Raw genomic sequence first — 16,242 nt, 5'->3', positions numbered from 1 at the left:
TACTTTTGAATATAAGGGTTACTTTAAAATGGAAAGAAATGGGCGTGTTTAAGGTCATTTACACTATTTGAAACGCTACAATTTTATTCATAGCGATATTTAGTACCCAGAACCGGAAAACTGAACTCATCGCTAGCTTTAAATGCGAGCTATTTCCTTGTTTCTACAATGAAATCAAGCCCAAATTTTCCTAGAGTAACTTCATTTTACGGTATTTAAAAATGAACTCATTTTTTAATATAAGGTTTTAATTGTAGTAAAACTTGTGCTATTATTAACATACATACAAACATAATATCACGGCCTCTACCTACCCTACTCTACCTCACCTACATTATTTGGTGTCTACCAAAGGACGTAGATAGTTAGATGCATAGACGTAAATGATACCAAGGTTTTTAAGGATCGTACCAAGTGGCGTTCTCTGGTCTATGTCTACCCCTATGGGAAAGAAGGCGTGATTTTATGTACGTATGTTTGTAGTATAGATTTTCTACAGACACAATATCCTATAACGTAATAAAACTAACTATGTCCTGACACATGGCTCTCGCCATGATGGATAACACAATTAAGAGTCAGACAAACAGAGATAAATTACAATCTTGTTTTTATATAGAACTTTCTAGTCATGTTAGGTAATACTAGTGTTTGTAAGTTAGACTAAGTTTTGTCTAGATCTAAGCATGTAAGTTAACTTGTAGAAGTATTTTTCAGAATTAAAAATTATGGTTTGAACTGATTAAAGGGGTATTTATAGGTAGGCAGTGTCGTAGGTTTGATTCCTGTTAACTTATAACTTTTAAACTCTCGCGTTGCATGTTTAATGGTGGGCACACCGAAGGATGTACTACCGTTCCAAACACCAGGTGTCTACAAGATCAACTGCAGCTGCGGTAGTTCCTACATAGGCCAGACTAAGCGGTCGATAGCTGAAAGGGTCAAGGAACATATCGCCGCTGTTAAGAACCGTCAAATCAGTAAGTCAGCCATTGCGGAACATCTACTCGAAGCAGGAACTAATCACTGGATTGAATTCCATCGCCCTCAAGTCCTCTCCACTGAACGACATTTCTACTCGAGGATTGTTCGTGAAGCGATCGAAATCAAGAAACATCCAAATTTCAATCGGGAAGACGGCTTCAAATTATCCGCGACGTGGAATCCAGTGATTACTGTTACAAAACCTCGCTATGTTTCGCAATCGGTTAGCTCACAGAATAGGGACACGGTTAGTGTAGTGTGTGTTGGCGGTTGGAAAAATCAAAATATGAGGGTGGATGGACATTCGTCCGCCTCATATACACGAAGTCCTGTCATCGCTGCTCCAGTCTGCCTGGGACCACGGCGAGTGCAACCTGCGCCGAAACGTTAGGCATTTTAAGGTAAAATGCGTGTTCGCGTTAATTCCTGTTAACTTGTTTAAATTATCGTGATATTTTCTGGTAGGTATTTGACATTACTATAATTTATAATATTGTGCCCCGATTTATGTAATTTTATATCGTTTAACTAGAATTGATCTATGCAAGCTATCAAATACTATAATAATATTACGTGAAAATCAAGACTTTCTGTTTACTATGAATTGTCGTCGCGAAATTACGCAAGAAAGAATTACAGACAGTCTAAAAACTTAAATAAAGACAAGACATAAAATAATCCATTTTCTTTCCAGTAATGTGCCGCAACAAAAACCATACGCTTCAGAAACACAGTTAACTATTAAATTCACACCGCCCACATTCCTAACTACAAAAGCTTTTATTAAAAAGTAAACACCATGTGCCTTAATCAACGTCGTTTAAACAAAGCAGAGAACACCCTGTCAAAGGCGTTCACGCCACTTTGAGTACAACAAGGGCCCACGCAGCCTGGAAATGAAAGCCTCTTTTAAAATACAGATTGTACTTTAAGTTTGAACATCCTGTGGATAATGGAGGTGAAACCACCTGTATGTGTGGTGTTAAAGATACATTTTGAATGTGATATAAATTAGGCAGTGATAGCCGAGTGGTATAACTTGATACCTCCCACGCAAGTGGTCGTAGGTTCGAACCCGAGGCAAAACACCAATGACTTTTCGAAGTCACATATGTGTGTATTATAAATATAATTATCACATGCTCCAACGGTGAAGGAAAACATCGTGAGGAAACCTTGCATGCCTAAAATTTGTTTAATACATTTATTGAGGGCATGCAAAGTCCCCAACCCGCACTTGGCCAGCGTGGTGGACTCAAGGTCTAACCCCTCCCTCATTACGGGAGGAGACCCTTGCCCAGCAATGGGACAGTAATGGGTTAAATTGATTTATTTTTTTTATAAAGTAGGATTATTTAAAGTATTCGTTACACAACCTCTGAATTTTTTTTTTAATATCTGTAGTCAATACTAGTTTCGGTAATTTTAAAAGACTCATAAACAAAGAACTTGAAATTCAGCTAGACTTAAATACTTTGTGTTTATGAAACATACCGATATTTGTTTAATACAAAGTCTTAGCTAATAAATGCACAATAATCACTGTCCAACACATGATTCTCGCAATCTAGTATTACATGGAAATTAACGCAAATCGTGTATTTTATTTTAATTTACTTGACGTTTCTGCACCGATTTCACAAGACTGTGGGAATAGTTCTAAGTATTTTTTTGAATACCTACCTATCAAAATTTTGTTACAACTTGCGTAAAAAGTTTGAAATCTGGGGGCACGGAAGTGCCCCCGCAAGTCGAGCAAAAAAAAGCGGCACGGCCGTACCATCCTTTTCTCGAAGCAATTCGGGCTATTTTTGACACCCCTATAATTTCGTTGTGGATAAAACAAGAAGCCTGAATTCTCAGCAACTAATTAGTCATTGTATAAACAGGGTATATTTAAAATTTCAGTCAATTTGAACCAGTAGTTTAAGAATGACAACTTGTTAAAGTTTCTAAATTTTGTCACTCACTGATTCACTGACTCACTGACTCACTGACTCACCGATCATCAAAAGTCTAAGGTACTTCTAGGAGACCTAGATGCTTCAAATTTAGAATACAAATAGGGTTTAGTGTCTTAATCATGGGAAAAATTTAATATTTTCTAATTTCGGTCCAGTTTTCTAAATACAGTAACTGCCACAATAACTTTGTAATTCTATATAAATGTATAGGATTACAAGGTTACATTTGCAGTTAATGAATCATTATTACTGTAGAAAATAAAATAAATAGGTGTAGATAGGTACCTACTATATGAGGCATAACGGGAGGGGGTATAGGGTGGGTAAGGGTGTTTAGCCCATGAAATTGAACAACATTCCATTAGGAAAATATGTTGAATTATGAAAAAAAAAACGTCTTTACATACAAATTGGACTTATGTTCCCTCTACAAAAAGAAGTGAGATGCCATCAAAAACATTCTGTAGAATTCCCAAGTCTCGCCGTAAAAAGTTGTGAGATCGATATTATACCAAGTCGATTAATCTATTTAGTCTCTACTTAAAAGACCTTCTGTCTTAAGTTATTACGTATGTTATTATCATGCATATTTAAAAAAAATACGTTTAAAACAAAATAGATCGACTTGGTCATCGCAAGAAAACACAAATTCGCCATTATTAACATTTCGGGAGCATTAGCTTCTTGTCGTGCTGTGTAGTGTGATACAAACTATTAATCAAATCATGCGATGGCCAGGTCGGTCTATTTGTTTTAAACGTATTTTCTTTTTAAATTGGCATGATAATAACATACGTAATAACTTAAGACAGAAGGTCTTTTAAGTAGAGACTAAATAGATTAATCGACTTGGTATAATATCGATCTCACAACTTTTTACGGCGAGACTTGGGAATTCTACAGAATGTTTTTGATGGCATATATTTTACTAGACCTGCGAAATTAAATTTGTCTCGGGCAAAAAAGCACAAAAAAATTTCAAAATCGAAAATATCGCCCAATTCGGGCAAGCAAAATTTGGGCGAAACCGCTACTTAGCTGAATTTTAACAAGTTTTCCTTGTGAACGTTTATAAATTCTGTTTATAACAGTACTCACCTGTCAACAGATATAGCGACTAAGTTGAATATACTGGATGTGGAGCAGATGACATCGATAGCGATGTAGCAGTCGCACGCCACCGCCGGCAGACCCCACACGCCGACGAACTGGGAACATGAAAACATCAATACTGTTAAATATTCTTACTTTTGTCAAAGTATTAGAGTTTGAAGGGTTTTGTTGTCGTTTAACACTATCTGACCCGATAGATTTAGAGGTTTAGTCGTGAAAAGGTATTAGGTAAACCTTTCCGCTTTTAAGCATGGGGACTATTTTTATAAACACAGGCACACAGGGATTCATCTTTGTAATTTCGTCGTTTAATGCACAATAGCATTATACTATCGACTATCAAAAATAATGTTTGAACATTTGATCAGGGCCTCTAACGGCTGCCGTAAGGACTATTTTCCATTATTTTTTAAGTGTTATGTTGATAGCTGCGAAATGACAGCTAATGTTAGAAGAACATGACAGTTTCAACTGATATGCCTGATCACTTTTAATCCTAAGGTAGAGTGCTATTATTTCTTATTAACAAAAGATCTACAATGAAAATAAATCAATCCCAACTATATAGATTTTCTATACATGTGCGATTAGTTCACTACAATTGATTGCCCTCAAATATAGGCTGTACAATAGACCCTAAGCCTAAGTGGGTCGGGGTTTCTATTGTGACGAGTTTTCGAAAAGGTCGACTTGAATTATTGGGCCAGGATTTTCGGTTAGTTTTTAGTTAAAAAACGGAAGGGATGGAAGCTCTTGACCGGTAATAAGTCAGTAATAGTTACAATTTGCTTTATTTTTTATTTGAATATTAGTGTTGGCAACCAGGCAACATCAAGTAAAGCTGCCGAAAAAGAAAAGGAAGAAAAAGAAAAAAAATGGCGGCTGCTTTTGTTTTTTGAATTCATTACGTCAACTTACGTTTGTGAATTGTACTGTTATTCTTAGTTTATGTATATTTTACCTGATTATAATTATTTAATGTAACATTTGCTTAATTTGAAAGGCTTCAATCGTTAGGACAGTATATTAATTTAACATTAGTATGTCTATTTAATTTTAAAGGCCTTAATTTTAAATAAAAATTATTTGTTTACTATCGGACTGGAACGACATCGTCCGATTATGATACAATTTGGTGCCGTTAATTCTGTTTCCGTGGGAATTTTGATCTTTTCCATCGATCCCATACAAACCTTATCCCGATAGTATCAAACATATTAAAAGAATAATTATCCGATTTCGTTTAGGTCTTCAAAAAATATGTGTACATACTTTTCAGTGATTCCTTTTTACTTATATAGATTTTAACTTTAGCATTAGTAACGTATTTGTTTGTTAATTTGAAAAGGGTAAATTTTATTTCATGAAAGTGTAAAATAAGCCATTTTGAAATTGTGTATTGTATATTACAGTTTTTTTCTTGCATGGTTTGAAATTACATTTAAAGTTTCAAGGAAATATCTTTACCTCCATAGTTAAAGTAAAGAAAGACTATAAAAACTATTCTTAATTCTCTCGTTTCACAATGAACGATAATTCTTTCTCTCGAGTGCAAGTCAAAGGTTTGCTTGGATTACAGAACCCGGGTTATTATTTATAGTGGGGTCGGGACTTCCTTGACCCGCTTCTGTGAAATATGCTGTGATATGTCGCCGATGTTAGTTATGGTGGACATTTTGTAAAATTCCATATTTTATAGGTCTAATAGCTACCGGGAGCGGTGTAGCTCGTGAATTAAAAAAATAGGTTAATGGCTAATCTCCAAGATTAAGTTTCAATGAGACCGGATAAAGATCTAAATATTAACTTGCCCCAATAAGGCGTAAGACAGACATAATTCTAGTTTTAGTTTTACAAAATAATTATTAAAGGTTAGTTTAGCGACACACCTGCCTTTATACTCGCTAAACGTTAACGTGACCCAAGTCACCTATGAGCCGAAGTTATAACGCGTTCATTTTAGCGTCCTTCAATCGCCGGACTTTTGGCAGGTATGTCGCAGTACACGGATCGTTTTAAAATTGGTTGAAACAAAAACTGTATACTTTAGCAAGCAACGACAGCTTTGCAAAAAAAGATTTTAAGAATGGGTCCACGATTTTTTAAATACAGGGTCTACATATAAGCATACAAATATATAAATCACAAATAACGTACAATATTCAACAGCTAGACATAATTACTTGAAACCTGACGGCACACAAAGGTTACACACCGTACGAGGTATATTAGAAGTAACTCACGAAATTAAATTCAACTCACACAGATATGAAAAACACGCTTCCTGAGGAGTTAAACTCATTAGAGTAGGTTCACCATGAGGTGACGAGTGCTAAGGATAAATTATATTCTTGTTCTAATTAGAAAATAATGTTAGATCCAACGTGATATTAGATCTTAGATATAGTTTGGATACTTTATAAGTGCTTGCTTAGTGAAAGTTATTGGAAAATATTTAAACAAATAATCCATTTTTTCCATGTTCGCCTGGAAACTAATTCCATCCTAATTTTCTGTCTTTTTAAATGCCGAGGAAATAAAAATATAAAAGGCACATTATGAAACGCCTTTTCTCTATTCTTTTGTTTTTCCAAAGTAAAACTAGGAATAAGACGCCAATTAAAAGCCGGTTGATTTCCTGATCCTGTCCCTCATTGAAACTATTTTTTATAATAGTGACTGATATTTTTATAAAAAAATATCTATGACCACAACCAACTACGCCAAAAAAACGTCATATTAATTCAAAATGGACTCTTAAGTCCTTCGAAATCCCATTGTGTACAGCGTCTACTCGCAGGCCCTTTCCTGTCCGTAGTTCGGAACTCACACACTGCGTACGACTGATAGCACAATCTAAATAGGCTTACGACCTACCTACGACGGTATATTCAACATTTGAAACGACTGCGGCTTTAATTAATATTTAATTAAGATATTTCGTTTATTCGTCTTGTTTGAGAAAAGCTTGCGTGTTTGAAAAAACAGAATAGTACACATAATATTATAAGAACAATGTACACTAAGTGAAAACCAAGTGAGGGTAGGCGTCGAAACTCGCGTCGCAAGAAGACGACGCTTAGCAGCCACATCAGTCAGCTCGTGACCACGGTCGTTGTAATGCGATCGAAACGTCGGGCAGCAAATAAGGTATCCTAACCTTTAAATTTTCAATCGCGTATAAGACCCGTTGCATTATATTAAAAACAGAATAGTTTTTAAGGGATTGTAGGTTTCAACATTTAGCTGGTGAGAGTCGTGCCCAGCCAGTGGGATAGTCAATTATTTTTCTACGTCAAGGGAATTCTATTTATTCAAGAGTTAAAGACTGATACGATGTTATGTCCGCTATATATAAGACTTGAGGAATGTGTGATAAAACTGCTTTATAAAAAAATCCTTGGTTTATCTTTTCGCTAAGTATGAATCAAAATCAAATCATTTATTCATTTACGTCAAAAATTGACACTTATGATAGTCGTTACAATTACTGAATCTACCACTAGCTCGGAAAGGGGGTAGAGCCTTATGAGAAGAGCTAGCAAGAAACTCCCGGCCACTCTTTTCAATCGCCAAAAGTTTTACAATCTGGTTGATACAATAATTGATCATGCGAGGAGCTGCCAACAATCAGCGATATAGACTAAACGTCAATTAAGGAAAATGAATATAGATAGGTTATTTATTAGTCTCTGATCATACCGTATGTTGGGAGCACCTACTAGCATGTGATAATAAGAATATGGGCAGCAAGTGAGCACATTGGTTGTGAACATTATACAAGAAAAAAAAGTGACAGTTTTATGATTAACATCAAATTGTACCTAACATCACCTATTTGCATCATTAATTGCCCATATTTTACAATATTTAGACCTACTGCTACTGAGTTTATACAATTTATAGCAAAGTTCCCTAATTTCAAAGAATCCTAATGTCTTCTGTCTACGCGACTAGGAGTCTACTGTCATCAAAATGTATGCTCTGATTAGCAATACTAACTTAAAAATTAATTCAATCAATTTTACGTAAACTTTAGATATAATGACATAAAAAATGTAAATTATAGCTAGAGATCAATTTTGAAAAGCCGAACATTGAACTAAATAGCCTTAGCCACTTTATCTTGCCATAGTTAGGAAGTGCCCTTACATCTTAAATCAGTGAAAGGATGACATAGGTTTAGACTTCTAGGGTTCCTAAGTGACGTAATAAACATGAATGATTAATGAATGAATGAATGATGAATGAACGATAGTGAAGAGGGTACTTCAAGTTAAGACATGTGGTCGCTTTAGACATTTAGGTCTTATGGCATGGACCTAGGAATTCCTAAGTCAAGTGTGATTAAATTTTCTTCTCCTTGTTGAATATAAATAGTTAGTAAATTGAAATAGGAAGGGACAATTTTTGATTGTAGACATTTAAAAAATATATCAAATAATGTAACATTAAAGCTCTTATATTAAGACTTAAGGAGACCAAAAACTGTACTAAATGAACAAAATTTTACCCAATCAGAGAACTAGACTCCCTGCACCCTCTCGTAATTGCATACAGGCAGAAGATCTGTACCTCGATTCTCTACCACTATCGACTACCGACAACCGGCTAGCTATCGACATTTTGACATTTAGAATGTACTGCCAAAATGTTTCTTACGACAGCCGTCAGAGTTGCTGATCAGATTTTCATACAAAATTTATCGATGACAGGTCGGTTGTCAGTAGTCGACAGTAATAGAGAATTGAGCTACTGTAGTACATATGATTTCAAATTCTATATTTTATAATGAAGTGTCTGTTACTTCCTGAAACTATCGATAGCGGGTCACAGGTGTCCAATATAAACAAAACACAGTCTAATAGTTTGAACTCCCTACAAAAGTTAATGATAAGCAATCAGAGCGCGTCCATTGACCTCTGGAAAACCCGTGTGTAAGGTACCGTGACGTAGCATACAACAGGGAGACATCTTGTAAAAAGTAAAACAAGGATATTTTACTAATCTTTTAGGGAAACGAAATAATGTTAAACTGTACCTTCATCTCCACCACTGTCGACTACCTATAGCCGAAATTGTGACTATTGAAATTTTGACATTTAGAAAGTACTGCCAAAAAAGTTTCCTCGACGTCCGTCAGAGGCGCTGATCAGATTTTCATACAAAATTTCTCGATGATATTCGGTTGTCGGTAGTCGATAGTAATAGAGAATTCTCTATTACTACGAGACTGTAGTTTTTTTTATTTATCTTTTTTGTGAGAATAATGGACTATTTTGTAATATCACATGTTGTGCAGGCAAACTAGTAAATACACCCATGTGTCGCAATATTCATCCTATTTTATAGGGTAAGTTACTATTGATTACATACGTCATAAATGATTTGGCACTATTTATGTACATAGATAAGTTTTGCGGTCCGCGGTCAAGTCAAAAAAACGAACGCTGCCCGCAAAACGCACTCTGTATGCCAAATCCTTAAACCTTTCCATCTGCTCATGAAAAATCCCTGTCAGTTACTTAAAAAAAGCTTTAAACCCAATTAAAAAACTATCTCTAATCTAACAGATTTATCTAACAGTTAGTCAAACGGGTCCTTGAAAGATCTTAGTTGACGAGACAATAGCCTGATTGATTGATAGTTAGAAGTAAATGAACAGTCGGAGATTAACGCGTTATTAATGACTTTCGTTGCTCAATCTAGAAAGATATTTAGACTAGTTTTTAAGATTGGATTGAGTGCTTTAATTGCCTTAATTTACGCCGAAGATTTCATACGATTTTTTTTTCATTGTAAAGACAAAAAATAATTGAGTACACAATAGCTTTTCACCTGAATTTTCACTCCCATCTGACTTGTGCTCAGGTCGGATACGTGAATAAAGGTGTTCCCGCAGCCGCGGCACTAAGCGGAGGTGGAGGCAACAGCTTGGTGGTTTAGTGGATAGACCTAGCCCTTCTGGCTAGGACATGCAATTTCATGCATTAACCAAGTAAAAAAAAAAAAAAAAAATTATATGAAATAATTATAGACAATAATATTTTTTATGGTTCAACTGCATAAGATTGGGTTGGAAGATGTAGAAATCGTATTCATAGTAAACTTGTGCTTTACTGAATAAATTTTCTGAAAAATGTATTGTAAATAGAAAACAAAACATTATATATTTCTAAGACACAAAAACAAAGCAAAGATTGTTGTAGAAACATCCAGAACAAACGTTTAGTTCAACTAGTGCATTATGTATTGTGTTCTGTTGTTGTACCAACTACGTTTATACGAGACTCCTGCTGCTCTTTTATACAAGCAACGGGTTGAATATAAACTAATATTTATGTTTACTTAGAATGTTCTAGAAGGCTGTTACTGACTTGGACAAGATACTGAAAAGTTTTAAATTTTTTTCAATGTGTTTTTTTTTCAATGTGTGGTCGGAATACTACTGTAGTATGATTCTCTACAATTGAAACCATAGAGTATCGAGAGTTTGACATTTAAAATATACCGCCAAAATAGTTTCTACGACGCCCGCTAAAGGCGCTGAACCGAATGTCATACAGATTTGGCCGTTGCCGGTAGTCAATGGTGGTAGAGAACTGCGCGGTACTGATATTACTATATACATATACACATTTATGTATTTATTTTGTTTATTCATGAAAAAAACAGATAAAATAAAGAGACATGGTCATTGTAGTTAGAAGTTAAAAATCCACATTATTATACAGACCATAAGCGACAAATCATAAATGATACCTATTCGTCCATTCTTCACAACGTCTATTTTCATGCGGTATTTTTCTGTGCCACTTTTGTCAAGTCTTTATAAAACACTCATTTAAATCCTATAAATACGGTAGTAAAATTAACTGTTTATTTGTTTGGTGAGCACCGATATTGGACTGAGACCGTTTTACGACAATCACGAGCGTAAAAGTCGAATTTTTTATACAAAATGCTTGAGTTTTAAATCTGTTCTATTTGATGTAGCGCATTTTAGTAGTAATTAGTATTCTAGCTTTAATCAAGTCAGTATAATGTACAAAAATGTATATATAAAACAACATATAAAACTCGCTTTGCAAGGCACTTTACAGTACTTTTGACAATCCGTATGCAAAAAAAAATTCTCCGAACGAGACGGAAAAGAAAAAAATATGAAAGCGGCGTTAATATATTTCCAAGGGACTTATTTATTCAAAACCTAATTTTTATTATTATAGAAGATGAATCATTAAAATACGTCATCAATGGTAGGTTGAAGTGTTTTTCAATGCAATGAAAAGACTTGTTTTTTGGTTTTACCGTGATAAGGTGGGAGGTAAAACATGTGATCGACTAATGGATCTTTTGTGCTATGGTGTGAATAGAGCTCGTAAATATTTGTGCAAGCCCCTGATGGAGGTTCGATTTTGTTTTGTTACTGTAAACATAAAATAAGAATTTTTAGTCTAAACAAACTTTTTTTAGTATGAAATTTCTGTGAATATAATAATAACCGTATACATAAATAGATATGAAGACAGAATATATTTTTGTTAAAATTAAAACCGATACAAAAAAATGTAACGCGAAAAAAAATTGGATCTGTTTTCTAAAGAAATGGTTAAACGACGATAAAACTAAATATTGTTACGTTATATAACCAATACATAAATTGAGCATTTTTAATATGTAATTATAAAATAATATTCTAGAAAATCCTATACGGTTAATGATACTGAAGATAGTATTATCTTTATATAAAGTCTCAGAAACAATACCCACATCTTATGAGCATCTCAAAAGATCGATCTCAAGCCACTACTCAGCGAAATATCAAAAATCACTCTCAAAGATAGCACAGGGCTTCACGCTTGGTTTCCCCATTGATAAATCTATTGGTCACCACTGAATTATGGCCCGAAGGCTTTCACGGAAGGGTACCCTTTTCTATCGGAAACGGAAGCTAAGAAAATCGGAGCACTTATTCTTTTCAACACTTGAAACGTCACGAACAATTTCAAGTGATTTTTGGTTGAAGGAGTTCTTATAAAAATGAATTATTGTGGTAATTGTTATTAAGTCTTTTGTTAGAAAGTTTTGATTAGGTTATAAATGTTCTGTACAAGAAAGTTAGCATTGTAGGGCTTAATGTATGTATGTAATGCGGCTGGCGTAATGGGTAATAAGGTATCATTGATAACTATTATGAACAATACAAAAAATCTCTATCAATTTTTGACCCAGGATCAAATCCTTTGCGCAGAAGTTGTATACAAGGATAGTAAAATTTAAATTTAGCTTAATTTGGAGTAGTATTAGCTTTGAGTCGCATAATTAAGGGTTTCAAAAACAATAGAGCAAAGGTTAAAAACTTAAATCTACAACCTCTTTATCGTTAGTCTAGTCCCTTTGCTATCGGGACTACCATCACACTTTTCTAAACCCTTAACATTAATAAATACTTAAACCAACTTAAAATTTCCACCACGGACGGCCACGCAGCCCTTTTCCCTTAAAAGGACCCAAGAAACAACAATGTCTTAATTAATATTGTTCTAAGTTCAGAAGGAAATAATTACACCTGAACTGCTATGATACCTTCAAACAAAGTAATTAACCTTCTCAAAAAGGACTCTTTGGACAAATTTAAATTTCTAATTGCAAACGTTATCTGCGATCTTCGGTCGTTATAACTTGGGTACAACTTGTGTTAAGTAGGTCAGAGATTCGAGTCCAAGTTGATGTTAACACCGTTTTGGGTCACTGTAGTAAAGGTTTGTTTTGTGACTCTTTGATAATGATACTCTTGAGCACCTCTTTTTTGAAGTACTTTTCTTTTTGCAAATTGTAATAGGAGGATTTTTTGGAATGAAAGTAGAGTTGTCGTGACCACGAAATTTAACTCCAGAGGGCCTTTACGAGACAAAAAATCAAGGTGCAGTGTTTTGTTTAGTGCCTTCTTTTAAGTTGTAAAAGTCGTGGGCTTATTGTAACAAGTGCTATTGCGCTTTTTACAGTGATTTTAGAATATTCTTAACAGTATCTAACCTAAAGTCCAGTAACGTGTTGGATATATTCGATAGGCCATCTCCTATTATACGAGACTAACATTGCAAACGGCGAAACGTGGCGTGGGTGCCTTTCATACACCTCTGTCTACTTCTTCGGGATTAAAACATGTATAAATAAAAAAGATCTTAATTTAACCACATATTGGATTTGTATTCAATGGTTATTCTACAAGACGATGTCTATCCTGTTTATCCTGTTGCTACCATTATGACTCTTTCATAGCCAGTTTCTTCATTACACTATCAGTAAATTCGTGAAGAAACAAATTTGACTGTAATTTTTACTTTACCCCTATACTGTGGTTATTACGTTTGATAAAAAACTGGCCGCTAATAACTCAAAATCCCTAGAATCAGTAAAAATATTCGCTACGCTAGTATGTACCAACAATTTTCCTATAACTTGTATATATATATGTATCTCCAAGTCGCCCATTAGAGTGTCCGTCAAAGGACGACACAGGCCTTTCATTAAAGGTCACTCTGTAACCTTTAGGAGGAGGACACGACTCTTAATGCATATTTTACTATGAAAGGTTTATTGTAGCTACTCCTTCTACCGTATATTAACATAACGTAACATTTAGAAATATGCTACTTCACCACTATTATCTGATACTAGCTGACCCGCGCAACTTCGCTTGCGTCACAATAGAGAATCATAATTTTCCCCGTTTTTGTAACATTTTTCACTGGTACTCTGCTCCTATTGGTCGTAGCGTGATGATATATAGCCTATAGCCTTCTTCGATAAATGGGCTATCTAACACTGAAAGAAGTTTTCAAATCGGACCAGTAGTTCTCAAGATTAGCGCGTTCAAAAAACAAACAAACAAACTCTTCAGCTTTATAATATTAGTATAGATTAGTACCTACAGAGTAAACGGGAACGTATCCAGTCAGCTTTCGACCAGTTACGCGCTTCCCTACAGCCAACACTACCGAGTGTCGAGAATTTTGCAAAAGAATTTTACAGGTACAAGCTGTCAATGTAACCTGCGCCTAAAATATTATAAACATGCAATGCGAGAATTAAAGATTTTGTTCATATACAGCGCCCCTAGCGTATTCTACAAGAACTATTTTTAGTAAATTCAAATGTCAAAGACTCGTTAATCGATAGTATTGAATGTTGAATTACCAGTTACAACGAATTACAGTCATTATAATCATAAGCCGACTTTATCACAAGATAACACCACCTTTTATCATCAGTCATCCGATTAAGGGTATTTACCCCAAGAATTATTATTTCGTTTCCAACCCGTTGATTCTAATTGTCAAAACGTCCTTAATTTAACCCTTAAATGAAGGTACCGTGAAAAGGTACCATGATTAACACTTGGTCATTAAGACCTTTTAAATGAGCTTTAGTTGTGTTAATCCTCGACATTTCAGGGTTAGCTGTGAATATATTTTAGTTTTTCTGAAGGAAAAATTAAATGAGATGAAAAGCCGCTTAAAATTATCCCGGTATCTCGAGTTTCCATGTATTTAATTTTATATTTAAGCCTGTTCATGTATTAATATTTAAGCCTGTTGAAAAATATGAATCTGCCTCAACCAAACTTTAACTTCGGGACCGAGACTATCAAATGAAATCTTTGGCGTATCTTTAGTAGATTTTACTCATAAACAGTTGTTTCAATCTCACCTCACTAGACTTAATACCCAATTTTTTTAAAGCTTCTCTGAAAAATTTTATACAAGAGCAAACGAATATCGTATATAATAAATTCACGTATATTTATTTCATATAATTTTGACAAATGTGTTGACTCTAATTTTGATTTAACTAAAATAAATTTTCTACTGCACACATCATTCCAGATCCTTTGAGCTTTACAAACCTTTAATAAAAGCCTCGAGTTCCACACACTATGTACTACATACATACATATACTGGGTGCAATATGTGCCCTTACACTACACATATGTGCAATATGCCTGAACAAAGACTCGTGTAGTCTCCACGTGTGGCTGTGGCGCAATTTCTTGGAAGTACAGAGTACTCAGACGGTGTAACTAAGTTTAATATTCAATGCTCTGTCTTAGTGCTTCGTAGAAGTGAGGTAGAAAGATATTTAATTTTCTTTTGAGCACTTTTTAGTATTACGAAAAGTTAAGGTTGTACCTATACGTAAATATTTTTAAAACGTAACATTTTTAATGTTACGTATTTAAAAAAATCTTTTAAAATTTTAAAAAGCTTATTCTATAAGAAAAAACCGTACAAGCAAAGTTTTATCCAAATAATAGACTAGGAACTTTTCCGGTGTAGGTAGTACATACGCTATAAGTGCTACTTTCAGAAGTAGGTTCTATCGCTTGATGATTATGAAATATGATATGAAAAATAGGTACTTCAAAAAATATTGCTATGACGCCCGCCAGAAGCGCTGTTTTGTTGTGCAAAATTTGTTGATAGTTAGCTGATTCTCGATAGTGGTAGAAAATCGCGCTTCAGTTTTTCGTACAAAAAGAAAATGGCGTTAAATGCTTAGTATGACTCTGTATTGCTGCTGAAAACATTAGATGTGTCTATAGATATTTATTAACTCAGGCTTCATTTATATTCATAAATAGAAGAATTACAGAGATAGGAACAGAAACAATGAATAAACAGTTCATTACCATAAATTCTTGTTCATTTGTATCTATTATGTTGATTGAATGGCTACACTCGTTAGGATAGTAACTGTCGACTCATATACAGAAGTTTATATGTTCATTAGAATTCAAAAAGAGATGTTTACCTGTTGCTGAAGAATTTTTAGGCTTCTTTACCTCTTTTTTGCTAAGAAACGAGTTAATTTGGAATGTCACTTGGACTATGCAATGCTTTGGTAAGGTGACCGCTTTATAGGCGATAAGAAATACGTTTTATATTGTAGATTATATGAGATTGTCTCCTATATAAATGAATCTGACGGATCCCCGAAATGTAAATACCTACGCGCATAAAAAAATTAAATTGCTTAGTAACAAAACCTTACATTTGTTACTTTATCCATAACATTACGCATTCCGACATCGAACCAAACAGTGTCGGAAGAGCAAGGAATAATCGAATATTGTAGTAATATGGAAATTCCTCACGATCTTACACGATTCACGTT

At 34.5% G+C, this 16,242-nt stretch overlaps 1 protein-coding gene across 2 annotated transcripts in view; it reads right to left on the bottom strand.

The window, feature by feature from the left end:
- The window catches only part of LOC142977301 (dopamine D2-like receptor), a 226,195-nt gene that overhangs the window by 31,198 nt on the left and 178,755 nt on the right, over positions 1–16,242 (bottom strand). For both annotated transcript variants that reach the window (XM_076121118.1, XM_076121119.1), the window contains exon 5: positions 4,047–4,156. In XM_076121118.1, coding sequence (XP_075977233.1) covers positions 4,047–4,156 — 110 coding nt within the window. The remainder of the gene's footprint in view (positions 1–4,046; positions 4,157–16,242) is intronic.

Source organism: Anticarsia gemmatalis, chromosome 12 (assembly GCF_050436995.1).
Source record: "Anticarsia gemmatalis isolate Benzon Research Colony breed Stoneville strain chromosome 12, ilAntGemm2 primary, whole genome shotgun sequence".
NCBI classification, from domain to species: Eukaryota; Metazoa; Arthropoda; class Insecta; order Lepidoptera; family Erebidae; genus Anticarsia; species Anticarsia gemmatalis.
Note: the sequence above shows the minus strand (reverse complement) of the source record. Positions and strands in the feature narration are given on the sequence as shown.